At 34.6% G+C, this 18,706-nt stretch overlaps 1 protein-coding gene across 1 annotated transcript in view; it reads left to right on the top strand.

Moving 5' to 3' along the window:
* The first annotated feature begins 6,176 nt into the window (after positions 1–6,176).
* The window catches only part of LOC143199535 (muscle segmentation homeobox), a 71,446-nt gene continuing 58,916 nt past the window's right edge, over positions 6,177–18,706 (top strand). The window contains exon 1 of the mRNA XM_076409423.1: positions 6,177–6,852. Within this exon, the coding sequence (XP_076265538.1) occupies positions 6,309–6,852 (544 nt within the window). The 5' untranslated portion in view covers positions 6,177–6,308. The remainder of the gene's footprint in view (positions 6,853–18,706) is intronic.

Below are 18,706 nucleotides of genomic sequence, written 5' to 3' on the forward strand. Positions count from 1 at the left end.
TACGTAACCCACGAAGAGCTACACGGTGACCTCGAATTCAAAGGGATATACCAAGCAATCCAAGATTTCGTCTTAAAACATAAAATAAGGTTACTAAATCGCAGTCGGGGTCGAAATATTACAGCTACAGGAAAATACGCAGTGAATCGGAAGATTGAATCGATTCAAGCCACACGAACTTGTCTTATAATTAAAGATATAATTAATTTGGAAAAATGTACTCATCAAATAACCCTCGTACTTCGGCCGTTTCTACGCCACCCCATCCAATTTCCCCAGTATGAGTTCGGAATTAGTTCAGAATCCTTCTTTAATGAACCCAAAAAAACGTCCACGACCCATTGATGACGATAAAACGTAAACAAAGAACGGTTTTTACACGACCGCCACCCTATCGAAACCCTCGAAGCCGTTTGAATTTTAATCGGATTTTAAAAGATCCCCCGCGCTGACCACCCCGTGCTTTTCGCGATTTTCGACGAAAAGTTCCAGAACCGTCGTCCCCTATCCCCTCTACGCGGCAACGGAAGACGCGACAGACCAAGAGAGGGGGAGACAGGCGTTGGAGGGAGGGAGAACGAGACGGTGCGCGTTTAAATTGGCCATCTATATGCGTAGATACCATCAGCTGACTGGGTAATTATTAAATGTACAACTTAAGTAGCCCATGGACAGAGAGACACTGTTCCCCGAAGGGTGGGGAGGAGGTGGAAGACGAGAAAAAAAACTACGATAATTGGGTGGGTAATTAAAAGGGCCCTGCAATTCGGATGTTTTAATTAGGATAACCGATGCGGGGAGGTGATAAGGGTCGACCCGGTGATATAAAATTAAGCGCTGTTCTTTCGTTGGCCGCCTATCGATTGTCTTATTTTTATTTCGGTTTCGTAGCACCTTTTTCTGTTGTTCTCTCTTTCCTCCTCCTCCTCCTTCTTCTTGGTCTTCGTTTTGGTGTTGTTCGTTTTATGGCGTCTGATTATACCAGTGGAAATTAATTCTACTGTAAATGGTTTAGATACCTAAACAATGGAAACATTAAGGATATACGAGTTTCGATGGACAAGGTGGTATTTTTGGTGTCTTACGGAGGTGTCGGTCGGTGAGGAGGTGATTATTTTTTATTAGTGTGGACATAAAATGTTTTATGTCGTTCGTAAATAATGATCCTTGATCTTGCACAGAAATAATTAGAAGAACTATGTCTGAAATATTTTTAATCTATATACTAAATGGATTAGAGAAAATTTTGCCTCCTATTTTGCCTAGAAGCGTGAAATTTGGCACTATTAAAGCTTATATCGAAGAAGAAATGTTGTTGCGTAATAAGCGCTACAAATAAATATATTTCAAAAAGACCAAATACGCTGAAATCAAATAACCATATCATTGAAAGGTTCCAAAATAAGGTACTGCGAGATATTGGAGATATTGTTGATGCTCCATGGTACATTCCTAACGAAAATCTGCATAAGGACTTGAAGGTAAAAACTAAAATCAAGGACACTGCCCAAAGACTTGAACAGGGACTCAACATCAGCATATCAATGTTGCGGTTCTCCAGCTCCTAGATTATGATGGCTTAGTCAGAAGAATAAAGTGTAATCACTACATAGTATAAAACAAAGTCGCCTTTTCTGTCCCTATATCCCTATGTGCGCTTAAATCTTTAAAACTACGCAACGGATTTTGATGCGGTTTTTTTCAATAGATAGAGTGATTCAAGAGGAAGGTTTATATGTATAATACATGCATAATATACTAAGGCAATATTGCTAATTTTAGAGGTTTCTAACGTGATGTCGTAAATTAACCTATTTTTTTAGGCTTATTTAGCAATTAGCAAAAACGCTGCCTAACCCTACGAGTTAGATCAAATTAATGTACTACAGTATTGTACACCATAAAAAGGTCCGCGATGGTATATGTTTATATTTTAGGGATAACCCACATTAACCATTTTTATTGTTTACTTTTTACGTGAGAAAATGGCTTATTTACGAAGCTATTTTAAGCAATACGGCATTAATCCTTATCGAATTAAGTACCTTAAATACAGTGTGCAATTAATATAGATCAATATGGTTCCTTACAGCATGTAAATTAAAAAATATTTTCGGAGATATTACAAAATTAAAATTTGCGTTTAAAAATGTGTAATGTAATAAAAATTGTATGAATTTAGATATTCCAAAGATAGCAGGAAATCTTCATAGTAAGTATAGGGGAAGAGGAATTGTTTTACTCCAAATTTAGTGCGTGCAGGCTAAGGGCAGTAATGAATGAACCAAAAATACTGGATCGATTTTAATCATGTTTTCATTGAGTGACATAGGCATATATATTTTATGCCCGTGCAAAGTCGGAGCGGGCCGCTATGTTTTTATATACAACGTTCATATTTTTTCTGTAGTGTATTTAATTTAGTATCAGCATTGCACCCGTGCGAAGCCGGGACGGGTCGTTAGTGTATAATAAATTATAGCTATAGCTTACACTAGAGGTATACACTTTATATAAGTTCGTATGGTTTGGTTCGCTTCAATCTCCTGACATCCTGGGCGCTGTCCAGCAGTTGTATTGCTTCCACGTTAGTATGATTTAGTAACATTATTTCGTGTTTTAAGACGAAATCTTGGATAACTTCACAAATTCATTTGATTTCCAGGTCATCGTGCGGTTCTTCGTTGGTTACGTAGCGATAGGCATTGGTAATCAATCGAAGAACCTTATTTTGACAACGTTGTATGACTAGTTGATTTGAATTTTTAATGCAACCCCATATTTGCACTACATAGGTCTAAACTGACTTATAAAGAGTGTCTTATAGATCAAGCTCTTTGATTTTAGATCCAGTTGAGAGCAGCTTCCGACTAAACAGTATAGTTGTCTTATTTTGGTTCTAATGTGTTTTGCTTTTTGTCTAACTTGGTGTTATTTTCAATATGCATATTTTTTTTAAATTATGAAATATATTCGCTAAAATTTCTTGAAAAAATATAGCATATACCTATAATATAATTAAAGCAAGATATAAAAACGATCACAAAACTGAAATAATTAAGCGCACAGACATCATTTATGGTATCGCTCAGCTCCGTCGAAAAATGAATGGCGGGTCATCCGTGATCACTTTCGCGTACAGGAGCCGTTTTTGCCCAGAACCAGCTGAAATCTCACGAAACTGATCAATATTCCGGCGGGCCGCAGAAAAACCAGGTCCAGGTAAGCGACGAGCTGTCGAAAAAAGGCCGTTTTAGCTCCCCAGCGGCCGCAGCATCCATAATTCGGACAAGATATCCGTTAACAAGGACAATAACTCACAATTAAGTGATCATTATATCTAATTGCGACCAACGTACCAATTCGAGAACACGACCGAGGTTTTTTTTCACTCTGTCCCTCTCTCTCTCTGTCCGATCCTCTTTGGTTCGTCTTCTGTGCCCTGTGTGTGTGTTGTGCTTCTTTTTTTCTTCAGTGTTCGAGGCACTGCCGAGGTCGATCAGACTAAGATAAATCGCAAATCGTGGCGTGACGTTTTTGCTGCAACGGAGACAAAAAGTGCTATGGTCGTTCTTTTTGTGATCCGTTGGTACTGTCCGGTTCTCGTTCTTTTAGGTTTGTAAATTATCGATGGAGATATAATAGAACAGTACGCCGATAGTTTATTTAGGCTGCGTCCGTCTCCATTACTTTATAGATTATTTTAGAAAAAACATATAGTGATAAAACGCAAACAGTTTGGGCTTAAACTATACCAAATGTATTGACTGATTGGGCTTAAATCTAAAATATCATTAGATAACAAGGTTTTGCTGTATAAGTTCTTAGGCCCATTTGGACCTATGGTATTGAAGTGTCGAGTACAACTGGCAAATCTAACATAGCCGTCGTGCGGAGGTTCCAGAATAAAGTGATGCGAGTCATCGTCGATGCCCCATTTTACGTGTCCAACAAACTGATTAAGCGCGATATCCCCTTAGAACCCATAACGAGTGTGATTCGGAGTGTTAGTGCGAAGTACTCTGAAAGTCTATTAATGCATCCCAATGCACTCGCCAAACAGTTAAATGTGTGTAATGACAGTGTAGTTCATAGGCTCAAATGCGCACTACCACACGAACTGATTAACAGACATATAGTGTAAGATTTAATAATCTCTAGAACAAGTTAGAATAAGTTAGAATAGTCTTTAAAATAAGTTAGAATAGTATCTAGAATAAGATTTAGATTATAAGTTGTACAGCAGATCACTTACTGAAGTGATCTTCTATACGTCAGGATGGTTACATTATATAACGAAAATCATATAATAATATCATCGTCAGGGCATCCTAGTTGTTCAAACTGTTTCAGATTTTCAAAGCTTAAACTTTCAACCCTTTTAATATAGTTAACTATTTCCATTGGTACGGGTGTTTTAGTTACACGGCATCTAAACGCATCTACGAAACTTTAAAAGCGTTCTTTTATAAATAACTTCTTTCGAGATAGTTGGCATAAAATCACAAGTTCCACTAAATCTGTTTAGCTTCTTAAAGTTTTGGTGTGAGCCTTTTATATACATTCTTCCATCGTATCAAGGTAAAGCAATAACAAAATTTTCATGTTTACTATTTTTTTAAATCCAGAATATCAAAAATATTGTAAGATTTGGCGAAATATTTTGTTTGCTTTTTGCAGGACGTGCCATTTTTTGAGATAATCACTTCATCAGCCCGTAACTAGTTGAACATTTAATTTTTAATTTTTTCTTTTATGTGTTCCTTAAACACTAATATATATCCAGTAAAAATTAAATAGTAGAAATATTTATTCTTTTATTTCATTAAAAAGTACCTAAAATCATGCCTTTAGAGTAAGATACATCCTTAACCTAACCCATGTTCATTTTCTTCAGAGTAAGGTCCTGAGAAAGATTGTGGATGCATCCATATACTACAGGAATAATTACTAACACCGAATTTTTTTCTGAGTTATAGAAAAAATACATGATAAACTATAGACAATATAATCTAGCTACGAAATGTCAAACTATTCATAAAAATAATATAAAACAGAGGGGGTCAAACGCTTGTAAACAGATAACTAGTAATAAATAAAAATCTTCAATTACTTATTAATAATTTGATGTTAACTACTGTACTTACTACTGAATGCACTTGCTGATAATGAATTCACATAATATTTTCTGGTTATTATTAGTTTTTAATTAGGTATTTAGGAAAAAGAGCGCTCGATTAATGTAAATCGGACGTTAAAAGAACGAAATCGTCTTTGTTACTGCATAATGACTTATAACAATTTAGAGATAATTTGACATTCAATATGTTTAGTGTAAACTCGCAAAGTGGGTATTACTGTGAGACAAAAAATGTTTGAATGGCAGAATATTTCTTCCAACAGACCAGATTTTGATGAGTTTCGGCAGCAGATTTTTTCTCCTATGTTTCCTGGGATATAGAAAAAATTCATAGTAGACAATATACTATATTTTTAAGAAACAAATTTTACCAATATCTTTGATTAATGGTTTAAAATCACAGCGAAAATATATCAACTTTATTTTATTCTTTATATTAAGCTATTATTCATTATAATATTATGTAGTTATGATCTAGTAACAAAATGTGAAACTATACACAACATAATATGAAACTGCTGAGGTTAAACGCTCGTAAACAGATAACTTGCAACGAATAAATAAAAATCTTTAGTTATTTAATCATTCGTTGTCAACTAGTCTAATTATTACTCAAGGTACTTGCTTATTATTATTAGTTTTTAAACTTATTTGGGAAAAACAGCGCTCGATGAATGTAAATCGGACGTTAAAAGAACGAAATCCTCTTTGTTACTCCATAATTGACTTATAACAATTTAGAGATGATTTTTATTTGACATCAAATAAGTGTAAACTCTTAAAGTAGGAATTACCGTGTGACAAAAAATGTTGGAATGGCATAAAAGCTCTTCCAGCGGACCAGGCGGTTTGACGGCGATTTAAACCGACACGACAGAGGCGTCATTCGCTTGGTCGATTCGACGGTAGTTAAGGATTACGAAACTTTATTGGTCGGTCGGGAGTGGAAAGGTGGGCGGGGCCGCGCGACTCCTCCCCCTGGGAACGTTCGCCGCCCGCGCGTGGTCCCCCAGGAGTCGACAGCCCCCGAGACGGTTCTCAGTCTCGGTCGGGCTCGCTGGCGATGCCGATAACCATATCGATCGAGAGCACCGGTCCAGGGTACGACCCGCGCATCAGACCTGTAGCCATGTGAGAGTGTTTACCCGGTGGTGCCCGGTGGATACTTATGCTCAGACAACCGTCCGATAGTGCGCACATAATGACTGTCCAGAGTCCCGCGGCACTGGACCCCCAGGACCAGGACACGGACCGGAGCGTGCGACGCGACGGCGCTTCCTCCAAGGGGAGCCGCATCAGCTTTAGCGTCGCCTCTCTCCTGGCCGACACGCGACCTCCGAGGTCGCCGGCGTCGCAGGGCTCGTCGACCCTGCCACCTGGGAGCCCCACGGCTCCGCCCTCTTCCGACGACGAGTACGATTCGAACGCGGAGGACGACGACGGGTCGGTGGTGGACGTGGAGGACTTGAACGTCGACCGGAAGCCCGAGGACCTGGAGAACAAGGACGCGGAGGCGTCTCGATCGCGCGAATTTCCGCGGGAAACTCTCCTGGGTCATGGACCCATCAGACCCACGCCGTTCTCTGCCCTGGCGGCCGTATACCAGGCCGCCCATCAGAGCTGGCCACCGCAAGGTCTCATCAATCCTTTCGGAGGTCCCGGTCCGGTGTTTCAAGGCTCGACGCCCTTCGGCATGTCTGGAATCAGCTCAGGTATGTCCTCTTTGCAGATCTGAGCTAAATACAATATACCTATACAAGATGTAGCAATATACAAATAAAACTTATGTTATGCTTTAATCGATAGAGGAAGAAGGATTTCCCTTCATGAATACTACATTATAACATGTACTATCTGTATGAAGCAGTAAATTCACGTCAATTCAATGTATGACGTTAAAACGGTGCAATGTTGCCGCTTATTTTAGCTTCGTACATTCAACATTCTAATATAAATAAAATAATGAATCAAAAATGTCGAAGGAGTTAACCTGCAGTTAATTAAACAGCCAAATAGTTTTCAGGTTAGAGTCATTTTGTTACATTTACACTGATATATTTTCTAAACTATCTATGACATCCCCTGGAGGCTCAATCCACCTAATTACTGATTGTACATCCAAGTAATGTATTTTATCTCTTTTTTTTTTCCTTAGTCTCTTATATTTCTACCAGTGTACATAAAAAATTTGATTTAATAATCTGTATTCTCTCTAATGCATTTGCCATACCTGCAAAACACTTAGTATGCATTCTCTCCTCGTACATTTTTACCGAATGCTCATATATATTCTCAATAATTACAAACACATATATTCACATAAATCTTTCACACTACACAATACGATTTTCTACAGTTTCAACGATAATCACCCTATCTTAGTGTTGTCAGAATTGAATCAAAATCCCACATCCAGAAAGCTCCATTCAGACACTATCACATTCTGAGTCAATAATTAATATGATAATTTCCAAACTAACACCAATTTACAATTGCAACCTTTGTCAATTTCTTCCTCTGAAGGTCTGATGTAGTTCATCCAATATGAAGGTTGTTAATGTAGACAATACTCTCCATATATCCAAACAGTTCCTGCCTGTATATCTTTCTTGACCTGCATATATACTGTGGTAATTCTTTGGCACATTCCATAACAATTCGATTTTATTGAATATACAGTGATAGGGAGGAAGATGTTTTCTTCTGTGACCATATTATACAGACATCTGAACTACCGTGTACCTTTTTTCAGGCCTGTGTTATTACCAAAATAAGGAAATTACATAAAATCCAACTAAATATTTCATTTATAATTACCAACTGGTCTCTTTTTTGGTTTTTGGTGGTACTGTTCTTAAGCTCAATCTATGGTCTTGTACACTTTTACCTTCTGTATCATGCCTTATGATATAGAATAATAAAACATAAATAAGAATGATAAAAACTAAACTATTTTAAACAATATTTCGGAAATGTTTGGAGCGTTTTTCATAAAATATTTCAAAATTTTGAGCTGTTGTTCTTGGATATCAGTCATCACTAAATTTATTTAGGTTTTTACCACTAAGTTAAGCTAATTGTATCTAAAATGAAAACAAACATTTGAAAAATGTTGTATTTTTTAAAATATCAGTCGTCGTTATAGTTTTATTTACGTAAAATTAAATTTTGAGTACTAAAATACATGTCCTACTTTTTCTATTTTCTCGGCTCTTTTGTTATATCTCTTGTTACTCTGCAATCTTATGCAATCCAAGTTTTATTCCTTAAATATGATGACACTTTTACAAATTCTGCCTTAATCACCTATAATTCATAATACAAGTAATCACTCACAGAAGCCGAATGTCAAAGTGTAGTAGGATTGGGATTCTCATATACATTTTGCATATGACTATTCAAACATATTTTTAGTAAATATTTTCTTGATAAAGCTTCAGATATAGGAAAGGTTACCTTCTTTACGAAGTATAGTAAAAAAGCCCAGGGTTACAACAGCATGTGAGCGATTTAAGAAGTTTTTGAGCTTTTTTGAATAGATTTATTGGTGATTTATGCAAGTAATATAATTTTTAGATATAAAAAGCTAACTTGGTATCCATAGTCTAGTAGTAAGACAATTAACAGGCTGGGTAAAACTCGTTAATAAGAATACTGTGGTTTGAAGCCCAGGCAAAATCAAGAGGATGACGTGACTGAAACCCATATACGTACATACGTACATAATATTAAAAACCTTTTTAATTGATCTTTATCATATATAGTTATCAATCATTAAATAATAATTATTGTAATTATACATTATAATTGATATTTTTTCTACATTCGTGTATATCATGTATTCTCTAAACTGGTTTATTAAAACTCCGTTGTTTCGTATAAAGAACGGATTTCGTGTTACATAGCCATATATTTATAAACACCGTTAGCACACTAATAAACATATTTATAATTTACAGGATTAGATTTCTACGTTAAACTAATAACCGGCCGTTAATTAATTTGGTTGTATTTTATAGATAAACGACGAATTAATTTGTATAATTCGTGTTGAATTACATCATCGAGAGAAGCAATACCTAAAATATTCGAAATTTATTAGGCGTTCGTATAAAACTTACTCCCACATGTTCAGAATATTTATCGTATCAGGTAAAATGCATTATACTAAATGTTAACTGTAAGATTAATATGGAAATATAAAATTAAAAATGAAGATATCATCTTGAGTTGATACATAAGAAGCTTGGATTGTTTTTAACAAACTCTGGTGAAATAATTGTACAACAGTGCTTACAGTACAACAATTACTTGGAGCAGTTAATTTTATATGTGTTTATATTTTCCAACAGTAGAATAAGCGAGACGGAGATGTATATATTCCTTCACGTACTAACGTACTAACTTAATAACAATAATTAGTGAATACTATTAACATGCAGTTAATAATTTCATTTTAAATGAAGTAGAATTACTTTTATAGTTGAGTGTTCTGTGGATCTGTAAAAAAAACTGATTTTTTCTATGGATTGGAATAATACCACACAAATGTTTTATCCTATTTCAATATGATAATTGTTATTTTTAAATAATATACTATAATAAATATAAACAGTACACTAATACAATAACCATAAATACTAACTAATTGATGACATAATTAAAAATGATCGCACAATAACTATAAGAGCTTTTTTAAGTAAAATAAATGCTTTATTTTTTATTGAACGAAAATATTTTTAACAAAAATCGAGAGAGTAATCCCAATGTTGTCATACAAACAGTCAACAATATTTTACTATTTATCATTCGCAATTTTAATCTTTTTACCCTATTACTTTAACAATCTCGAAAAATCGTTCCAAAATACTTGGTATTATTATACAACTAGCGACCCGCCCCGGCTTCGCACGGGTGCAATGCTGATACTAAATTAAATACACTACAGAAAAAATATGAACGTTGTATATAAAAACATAGCGGCCCGCTCCGACTTTGCACGGGCATAAAATATATATGCCTATGTCACTCAATGAAAACATGATTAAAATCGATCCAGTATTTTTGGTTCATTCATTACTGCCCTTGGCCTGCATGCCATTAAATTTGGAGTAAAACAATTCCTCTTCCCCTATACTTACTATGAAGATTTCCTGCTATCTTTGGAATATCTAAATTCATACAATTTTTATTACATTACACATTTTTAAACGCAAATTTTAAATTTGTAATATCTCTGAAAATATTTGTTTAATTTACATGCTGTAAGGAACCATATTGATCTATATTAATTGCACACTGTATTTAAGGTACTTAATTCGATAAGGATTAATGCCGTATTGCTTAAAATAGCTTCGTAAATAAGTCATTTTCTCACGTAAAAAGTAAACAATAAAAATGGTTAATGTGGGTTATCCCTAAAAGATAAACATATACCATCGCGGACTTTTTTGTAGACCTTTTTATGATGTACAATACTGTAGTACATTAATTTGATCTAACTCGTAGGGTTAGGCAGCGTTTTAAAAAAATAGGTTAATTTATGACATCACGTTAGAAACCTCTAAAATTAGCAATGTTGCCTTAGTATATTATGCATGTATTATACATATAAACCTTCCTCTTGAATCACTCTAACTATTGAAAAAAACCGCATCAAAATTCGTTGCGTAGTTTTAAAGATTTAAGCGCACATAGGGATATAGGGACAGAAAAGGCGACTTTGTTTTATACTATGTAGTGATATGTTGTTATTTACAGGCAAACTGCCAAAAAAATCATAAAACCAAATATATTACATGTAAATCTATGTAAGGTCGCGGCTAAGACGACAGAGCCAGAACGTCAAAAATCAGTCGAATGAAACTAGTAGAACCAAAAGTAACTAAAAGTACACGACTGAAACAGTCGATAGTAAATAGTAACTAAACTAGTCGGACCGAAAATAGCGAATGAAAGCAGTCGACTGAAATAGTCCCTAGTAAATAGTAGTAAAATCAATCGAACCAACGGTCGATAGTCGATTTCAGTCGATAGTTCCCAACACTAGTGAGAAGTAAATTGAGGTGTTATTGGTTGTATATATTTGTTCACAACACAACAGTGTATCCCCTTGAGCTTGTTACTCGCCATTGCTAATATACTTTTTAGAACAATAGGTCAATTTATTGATTTCGAATCTTCATTCTTTTATCCTACCAGTCGTTTTTTTTTACATATTTAAGTCACTGTCGCTTATAACAGTGTTTGATTGGATGCAACAAAATAATTAATGTGTAAAATACATTTTGAGTTTTGGATGGTTAGCGTCAGTATATACTGAACAACTTAGTCAAATAATATAGAAACTGCAAGCACCTATTATACGATTTAGTTATGAAACAAAACGAAATTAACATTAATTAAAAGAAAATCAGGTTACAGTAATTTTTCAGCAATTTTATTTATTTATTTTATTATAATACTAGCGACCCGCCCCGACTTCGCACGGGTGCAATGCTGATACTAAATTAAATACACTACAGAAAAATATGAACGTTGTATATAAAAACATAGCGGCCCGCTCCGACTTTGCACGGGCATAAAATATATATGCCTATGTCACTCAATGAAAACATGATTAAAATCGATCCAGTATTTTTGGTTCATTCATTACTGCCCTTGGCCTGCACGCATTAAATTTGGAGTAAAACAATTCCTCTTCCCCTATACTTACTATGAAGATTTCCTGCTATCTTTGGAATATCTAAATTCATACAATTTTTATTACATTACACATTTTTAAACGCAAATTTTAAATTTGTAATATCTCCGAAAATATTTGTTTAATTTACATGCTGTAAGGAACCATATTGAACTATATTAATTGCACACTGTATTTAAGGTACTTAATTCGATAAGGATTAATGCCGTATTGCTTAAAATAGCTTCGTAAATAAGCCATTTTCTCACGTAAAAAGTAAACAATAAAAATGGTTAATGTGGGTTATCCCTAAAAGATAAACATATACCATCGCGGACTTTTTTGTAGACCTTTTTATGGTGTACAATACTGTAGTACATTAATTTGATCTAACTCGTAGGGTTAGGCAGCGTTTTTGATAATTGCTAAATAAGCCTAAAAAAATAGGTTAATTTACGACATCACGTTAGAAACCTCTAAAATTAGCAATGTTGCCTTAGTATATTATGCATGTATTATACATATAAACCTTCCTCTTGAATCACTCTATCTATTGAAAAAAACCGCATCAAAATCCGTTGCGTAGTTTTAAAGATTTAAGCGCATATAGGGATATAGGGACAGAAAAGGCGACTTTGTTTTATACTATGTAGTGATAACAATATGTAATAGTTTTTGTCGTATCTAAACACGCATAATAATCAATTATTATATAATCTTATAGCAGTGCTGTTATATAATCCTTAATTGTTAAATATGTACAGGATATATCAAATATAAACTTTGATTTATGACACTACCGTTTATTTATGGTTATGTATCTATAAAGCGACCTTTTCCTCAATCATCTGCAATTATAAGTTATACAATTATTCATTTTTAGTTAAAAGTAATCTAATTATGGTTATATTACACAATGGAAATTATATTTTAATGTTTTTTTTTATGTAAGTTCTCTCAATTCTTAACTTGGTATTTAATTATGTAATAGTCAGCTTTGTTAAAAGTTAATATAAATATTAGTCATTTTTTTATTAATCTCTTAGAACTTTAATAATTTGCCCGTGGGCAATAAGTATTATTATTTGATTTAAGTTATATAATATAACCATCCCAACGTATAGAAGATCACTTCAGTAAGTGATCTGCTGTACAACTTATAATCTAAATCTTATTCTAGATACTATTCTTACTTATTTTAAAGTATATCCTAACTTATTCTAAAGACTACTCTGACTGATTATAGATATTATTAAATTTGACTCTATGTATCTATTAATCAGTTCGTATGGTAATTTGCGTTTGAGGCTATGCACTACACTGTCATCGCGCACATTCAACTGTTTGGCGAGTGCATTGGGATACACTAATAGTCTTTCAGAGTACTTCGCACTAACACTTCTAATCACACTCGTTATGTGTTCTAAGGGGATATCGCGCTGAATCAGTTTGTTGGAGAGATAATACGGGGCATCGGCGATGACTGGCAACACATTATTCTGGAACCTTTGGAATATATCTATGTTAGATTTGCTAGTTATGCCCTACAGATCAATACAATAGGTCCAAATGACTCTTAATATTAACTGATGTAGCAAAACCTTGTTATTTAATGATGATTTAGATTTACTAGTCAGCCAATACATTTGGTTTAGTTTAAGCTCAAGCTGTTTGTTTTTTGTCATTGACTGATAACGTCAAATTATGTTTGAAATTATATAACACTATTCTTAATAAAAAACATTACAGTGAGTATACAGTTACTATTGACTTTTGTTATTGTATATTTCAATTAAATATCAATTTCTTTCATTTTCATCAATAATAAGCAAACATTGTCGTATCTCAAGATGATAAAGTGCCAATACACATAGCCAAAAAGGTTCAGTCTTAGTTAGAAGAACATCAGAAGCCAACATCGCCAATCCTCAACATAGTTGAACTGTCATGAGAAGTTCAAGAGCAGAGATGAGGAGTGTTTTCCAACTCCAACATCATTGAGGCTGAAGATGTAAGAATGGGACGATATTCCATTGAAAACTATTTAGACATTCTACGAATCTATTTTCTATATGTATTGATGATTAGTACACATATTAGTGATGCTAGAAACATTGCTCCTCGGCCTCTTATGTCTCTTTCAACAGCGACAGTGCGTAAAGGCCGACATTAATTAACGTTAACGTTTTTGAAAGCAAATATTTTCGATGTCCAGTCGAACTTTTCATATCATTTTGCCTCTACAACGCGGGGCTACTGCCGCTACTATCGACATAATTTCCGCTGAGTGGCAATAATGGAACTATTATTTTCAATAAATATTGTCACTATTTCTGCTCGCTCTTGTGGCGTATGTTTATTCATACTAATAGAGATGAGATAATGAGAATACATTAAGTAAAACCAATGCGCAGGAAATAATAATTTTTCTGTCGACCAGTGTCATCACTGGGTCTGAAATTTAGCGAGTATAGTATTGCCTATCCATCACCAAATATTTTCCTGTCAAAACCAAAGATATAGGATCAACGTACGACGGGAAAAGAGCAATATTGACGGATATACGACGATGGAAAAAAAACATTAACATGTTTTACGATCTACCCTCGTAACTATCATCGAGAGCTGATGATGGCCGGGACGAATCGTCGTGTAATAAGCCGCGTTCTTCTCCAAACCCATTAAATTGTTCCATTAGCAGCATATGAAGTTATATTATATAATTAGACATGAAGAGCGTTGAATTGCTGTTGACTCTTCTTTTTTCGTTCGAGCGGGCTTTACGACCGTGAAGGAAATTTTGACTTGTGGGCAACGGACGTATCGTTTTTGTTTGGTCGCCAACTAAATTAAGACTTTTATACGTTGCCGATTGGTAGATGTGGGTGTAACTAGCGGCCAAAACGATATTGTTATGTTCTCGAATGTAATTATGATTGGATGCTAAACTTGCAGATTATGACAGGTCAATTGAAAAGTCCCCTGCCTGACCCATAGATGGGGCTACTATAATTAAATCCATCGAGTATAAATTTGAAAGCTGTCGCATCATTATTTTGTGAATTATAGCATTTTCAGTGAAGCAACTTTTGTTATTGTGAAAAAAATAAATAAAAAGGAATTTCGCGTGTTGATAAAATATTGCTTTTTGAAAGGGAAAAATACAGTTAATGCAAAAACTTGGCTTGATGCCGTGTTTCCGGATACTGCCTCAGTAAAATCAATCGTCAACGATTGGTATTCTAAGTTTAGACGTGTTTAAATGAGCACCGAAGATGGTGAACGCAGTGGACGTCCAAAAGAGGTTGTTACCGTCAAAAAACATTATAAAAATCCACAAAATTATTTTGATGACCGTACATTGAAATTGTATGAAATAGCAGACACTCTAAAGATATCAACTATCAAGATATGAAGTTCTGAACATGTACATCATATCATTCACGAATATTTCGGTATCAGAGAGCTCTGTGCAGAGTGGGTGCCGCGCTAAAACAACGACGATTTTATATATCGAGAATCAAAGTGGGAACTCTCATTTTTCTTATCAAAAGTGTAATCACATATTATTCTAACTTTGACCTTTTTCACTCAACTATTATTGTCTTTACACTCTTTTTATTAGTGTCTCGCCAGGGGTGGCATAATATTCCATTATTTATATCTGTACGTTTTATAATCTCTTATTATCGATAATGTTTTGAAGAAGTGTTCGGACATTTGACAACCGAATGACCTTTGCAGGTTTATTCGGTTACATGTTCGTATCAGGCAGCATTGTATTTCTTTTTAACTGAAACAAAATGGGGAGAAAAATAGAGTTTGATATCGGATCGAATTTCCGAACTGCAATAGGCAGTATGTTATACATCTTGATGACGTAAGTACAATGCTATTTTAGATAGACTATATATCACTGTATTTTTGTGTGCGTTTGAATTTTTAAGTTTGTTTTTTATGTAGATTATTAGTTTATCCTTTATTCTTTATATCTTGGGATTCAAACTTGGAATTCTTACTTTACCTATAAAAAATTTCGACATTTCTAGATTTCACTAGCATCAATACACATATTAAAGTACTTTCTGATTAAACTGATATTAAGGCACGTTTGATCTGACGTGATGAATAACTACAAGTCATGTGTCATATTAATCTACAGATATCTTGACACCTTTGAAAAGTCAATTGTATAAATCAAATATACGAGTTTTTACATAAAGCATGTGCTCAATGGCTTCTTTTGAAATATTCGTTTAGTTGGGATTATTAAACATTTTCTTGTATATAGTGAGCATTCTTTTTTGTCGCCGGTATGTTAGTTGGTAGTTCGTAGTCTCACGTACCTTATGACGGTTTTTTCGTATATAATTCAAATCGTATTTGGTAAGAGCAAATGATAATGAACCAGACCTGGCGAAAAAAAAAGCAACGAGCTATTCTCGAAGCAATTAGCTGCGTTTAAAATAATAATGGCGGTTCGCGAAACGGACGGGAGATTGAAACGGATCGGACGGCGAGAGACGTGGAATTCCGCGACGTTTTCCAGCCAATAAATAAATAAATAACATATATTTATTGGCTATTCGCTTAACTGCCGATATCTACTCGAACATCTGTTTTATGGCGTTTTACCCGTTCGAGCGCAAACTTGGAAGCGTATAATAAAATAAAGTATCCTATTTGTTAAATTGGTTCCAATTTAGGACTGGAGCCTGTGCGGCGATGACCAAAGTGAGAAGAGACTGAACGCGGCCGATGGCTAGAGTCGGTTAAATACACTGTCTCCTCTCCATTACCGAACTAAATTGTAGTACGAGAACATTTTACACTTATACAATAACCATAGTTACGGGGGGGTTTGCTGTTTGAACTATTTACCATAGTTATAAATTAAATTTAGATCATTTACAACAGGTGATGTTACTGTGTCGCCAACTTCATGTCAAAGCTTCACTTACAGACTTTACTCTTCAGCATATGTCGGTCGTCTAAGCAATAGCGTGTGCGAAAGAAAATAATCACGTTAGCTTAATATCTACGTCACTGTGTTCAATCGACTGAACGACGAAAAAGCTTAATAATTCGTTAAACATTTAGCTAACGTATTCCAACCAAACGATATAGAATCTACAGTAGACAAATCCTGTTTATTAGCCCGATCTAGCTGTAAATCTGATTAATCCCATGGATGTTGGCATATAAATTGACAACAATCTCAATTCTAAAAAGCCTCCTGGAATTATTGATATTTCACCTGGGTTACTGAAAGAGTATAAATACAATGCTTGTTTGAGACTGAAGCATGTTCCGGAATGCCTTGCTCCAGGAAAATGATACACAAATTGGATCCCACAGGCCTATTTCGCTGCTATCGGTGATATCAAAACTATTTGAGGAAATGCTGTTAAAACGTATTAAACCATTTATCGAAATAGCAGATTAGCAGTTTGGATTTCGAACTCACCACTCGACAATCGACCAAGTGCAGAAAGTAAGAACTGTTGCTTAAACGCGTTGGAAGAAAACAATAGGCTCTGCAATATTTCTGGACGTCTTACAAGATTTTGCCCGGGCATGGATGGCATTTGGAATTAATCCACAAAATGGGCAAAATTTTACCGCGGAATTATTGGCTCACATGCGTTCAAGAACGGACATTCTTAACACGTAATTCAACACCTATTTCGACTGGAGTTGCACAGGGTAGTGCCTTGGGACCACTCTTGCGTCTGCCCTATATTGCGGATATCCAAACATCAAGAGATACAGTACTTCGAACATGTTCCGAGGACACAATTATCATGGCAATATTTATATCTTTGCCTAATGCTCTAGAAAAAGTATAAGTAGCGGTCAACAAGATCTAGAAATGGACTAGAGATTGGCGGAAATGTAGAGCCGATTAAACTCAAAGTGAAGCAAGTGTACTGGTTATTCAGAAAATACTCTCAAGTTGACTTAAAATCAAAGAGATTGTTTCATCAGTCAATCATAAATCCAATTTTACAGCATTAATAAATCAATTTGTCAATTAAAATTGTACTAAGTATATCTAATGTAAGATGTAATTAATAAAAAATGCGTGTGAACAAAAGAGTCTTTCAGTGTGTTAAAAATGTTTGATTTTTTACCGAGCAAATCGCATTTTACGTCAGTTTGAAGGAATAGTCTAAGAGTCATCGAATGCTTCATTTAGCTTATGGCGACAATGCTATAGTAAACAAGGTACACATAAAATATAAAGATTCCATAAATTCAAATTTTTAACGAGAATATTGCACATGCTGAAATATCTAAAGGCTTTTAATATATAGTAATCTAATTGACAAATAACACGGTCACCTAATAGCACTATCTGATCTCTGTTCAAACATACAGCTTATTGAAACCTGAGTTAATTCCTCAGTGATTATCATTAACTCGCATCACCAATATAAATAAACCCCAATTATTATCGATACATGTTAAAGCGTTAGTTTCTGTTTGATGTTCGGAAACTTTCAAACGACAATAAAAAAATCTAAAACACGAACCTAAATCCGAATCATAACATCTGGAAGAATCTAAAAATATATCGGCGGATTTAATAGCAATGTGGTGTCAATTATTTATATTTTTGACGTATCTAATTTGTCTTACGACGTTTTCATAGTAAATTTGGTGGTCGTTTTTGATATTATAGACAAAGGAATTGATCACACTGATGTTTTCTGTAATGATGGAAGGAATGTTTGAAGTACTTGTCCTATTTTAATTGAAGCACGTGTATTTTCAAACAACAACTAATTTAGTTGTATAAAATATTATACTCTTAGTAAACCTATGGCCTACCATAGTAAAACACATTTTTTGGCAAAATTCGTATTTTTTATTCAACATAA

This window comes from Rhynchophorus ferrugineus, unplaced genomic scaffold (assembly GCF_030347505.1).
Source record: "Rhynchophorus ferrugineus isolate W39M unplaced genomic scaffold, kcgeb_rfMv2 rfM7, whole genome shotgun sequence".
Taxonomy (NCBI): domain Eukaryota; kingdom Metazoa; phylum Arthropoda; class Insecta; order Coleoptera; family Curculionidae; genus Rhynchophorus; species Rhynchophorus ferrugineus.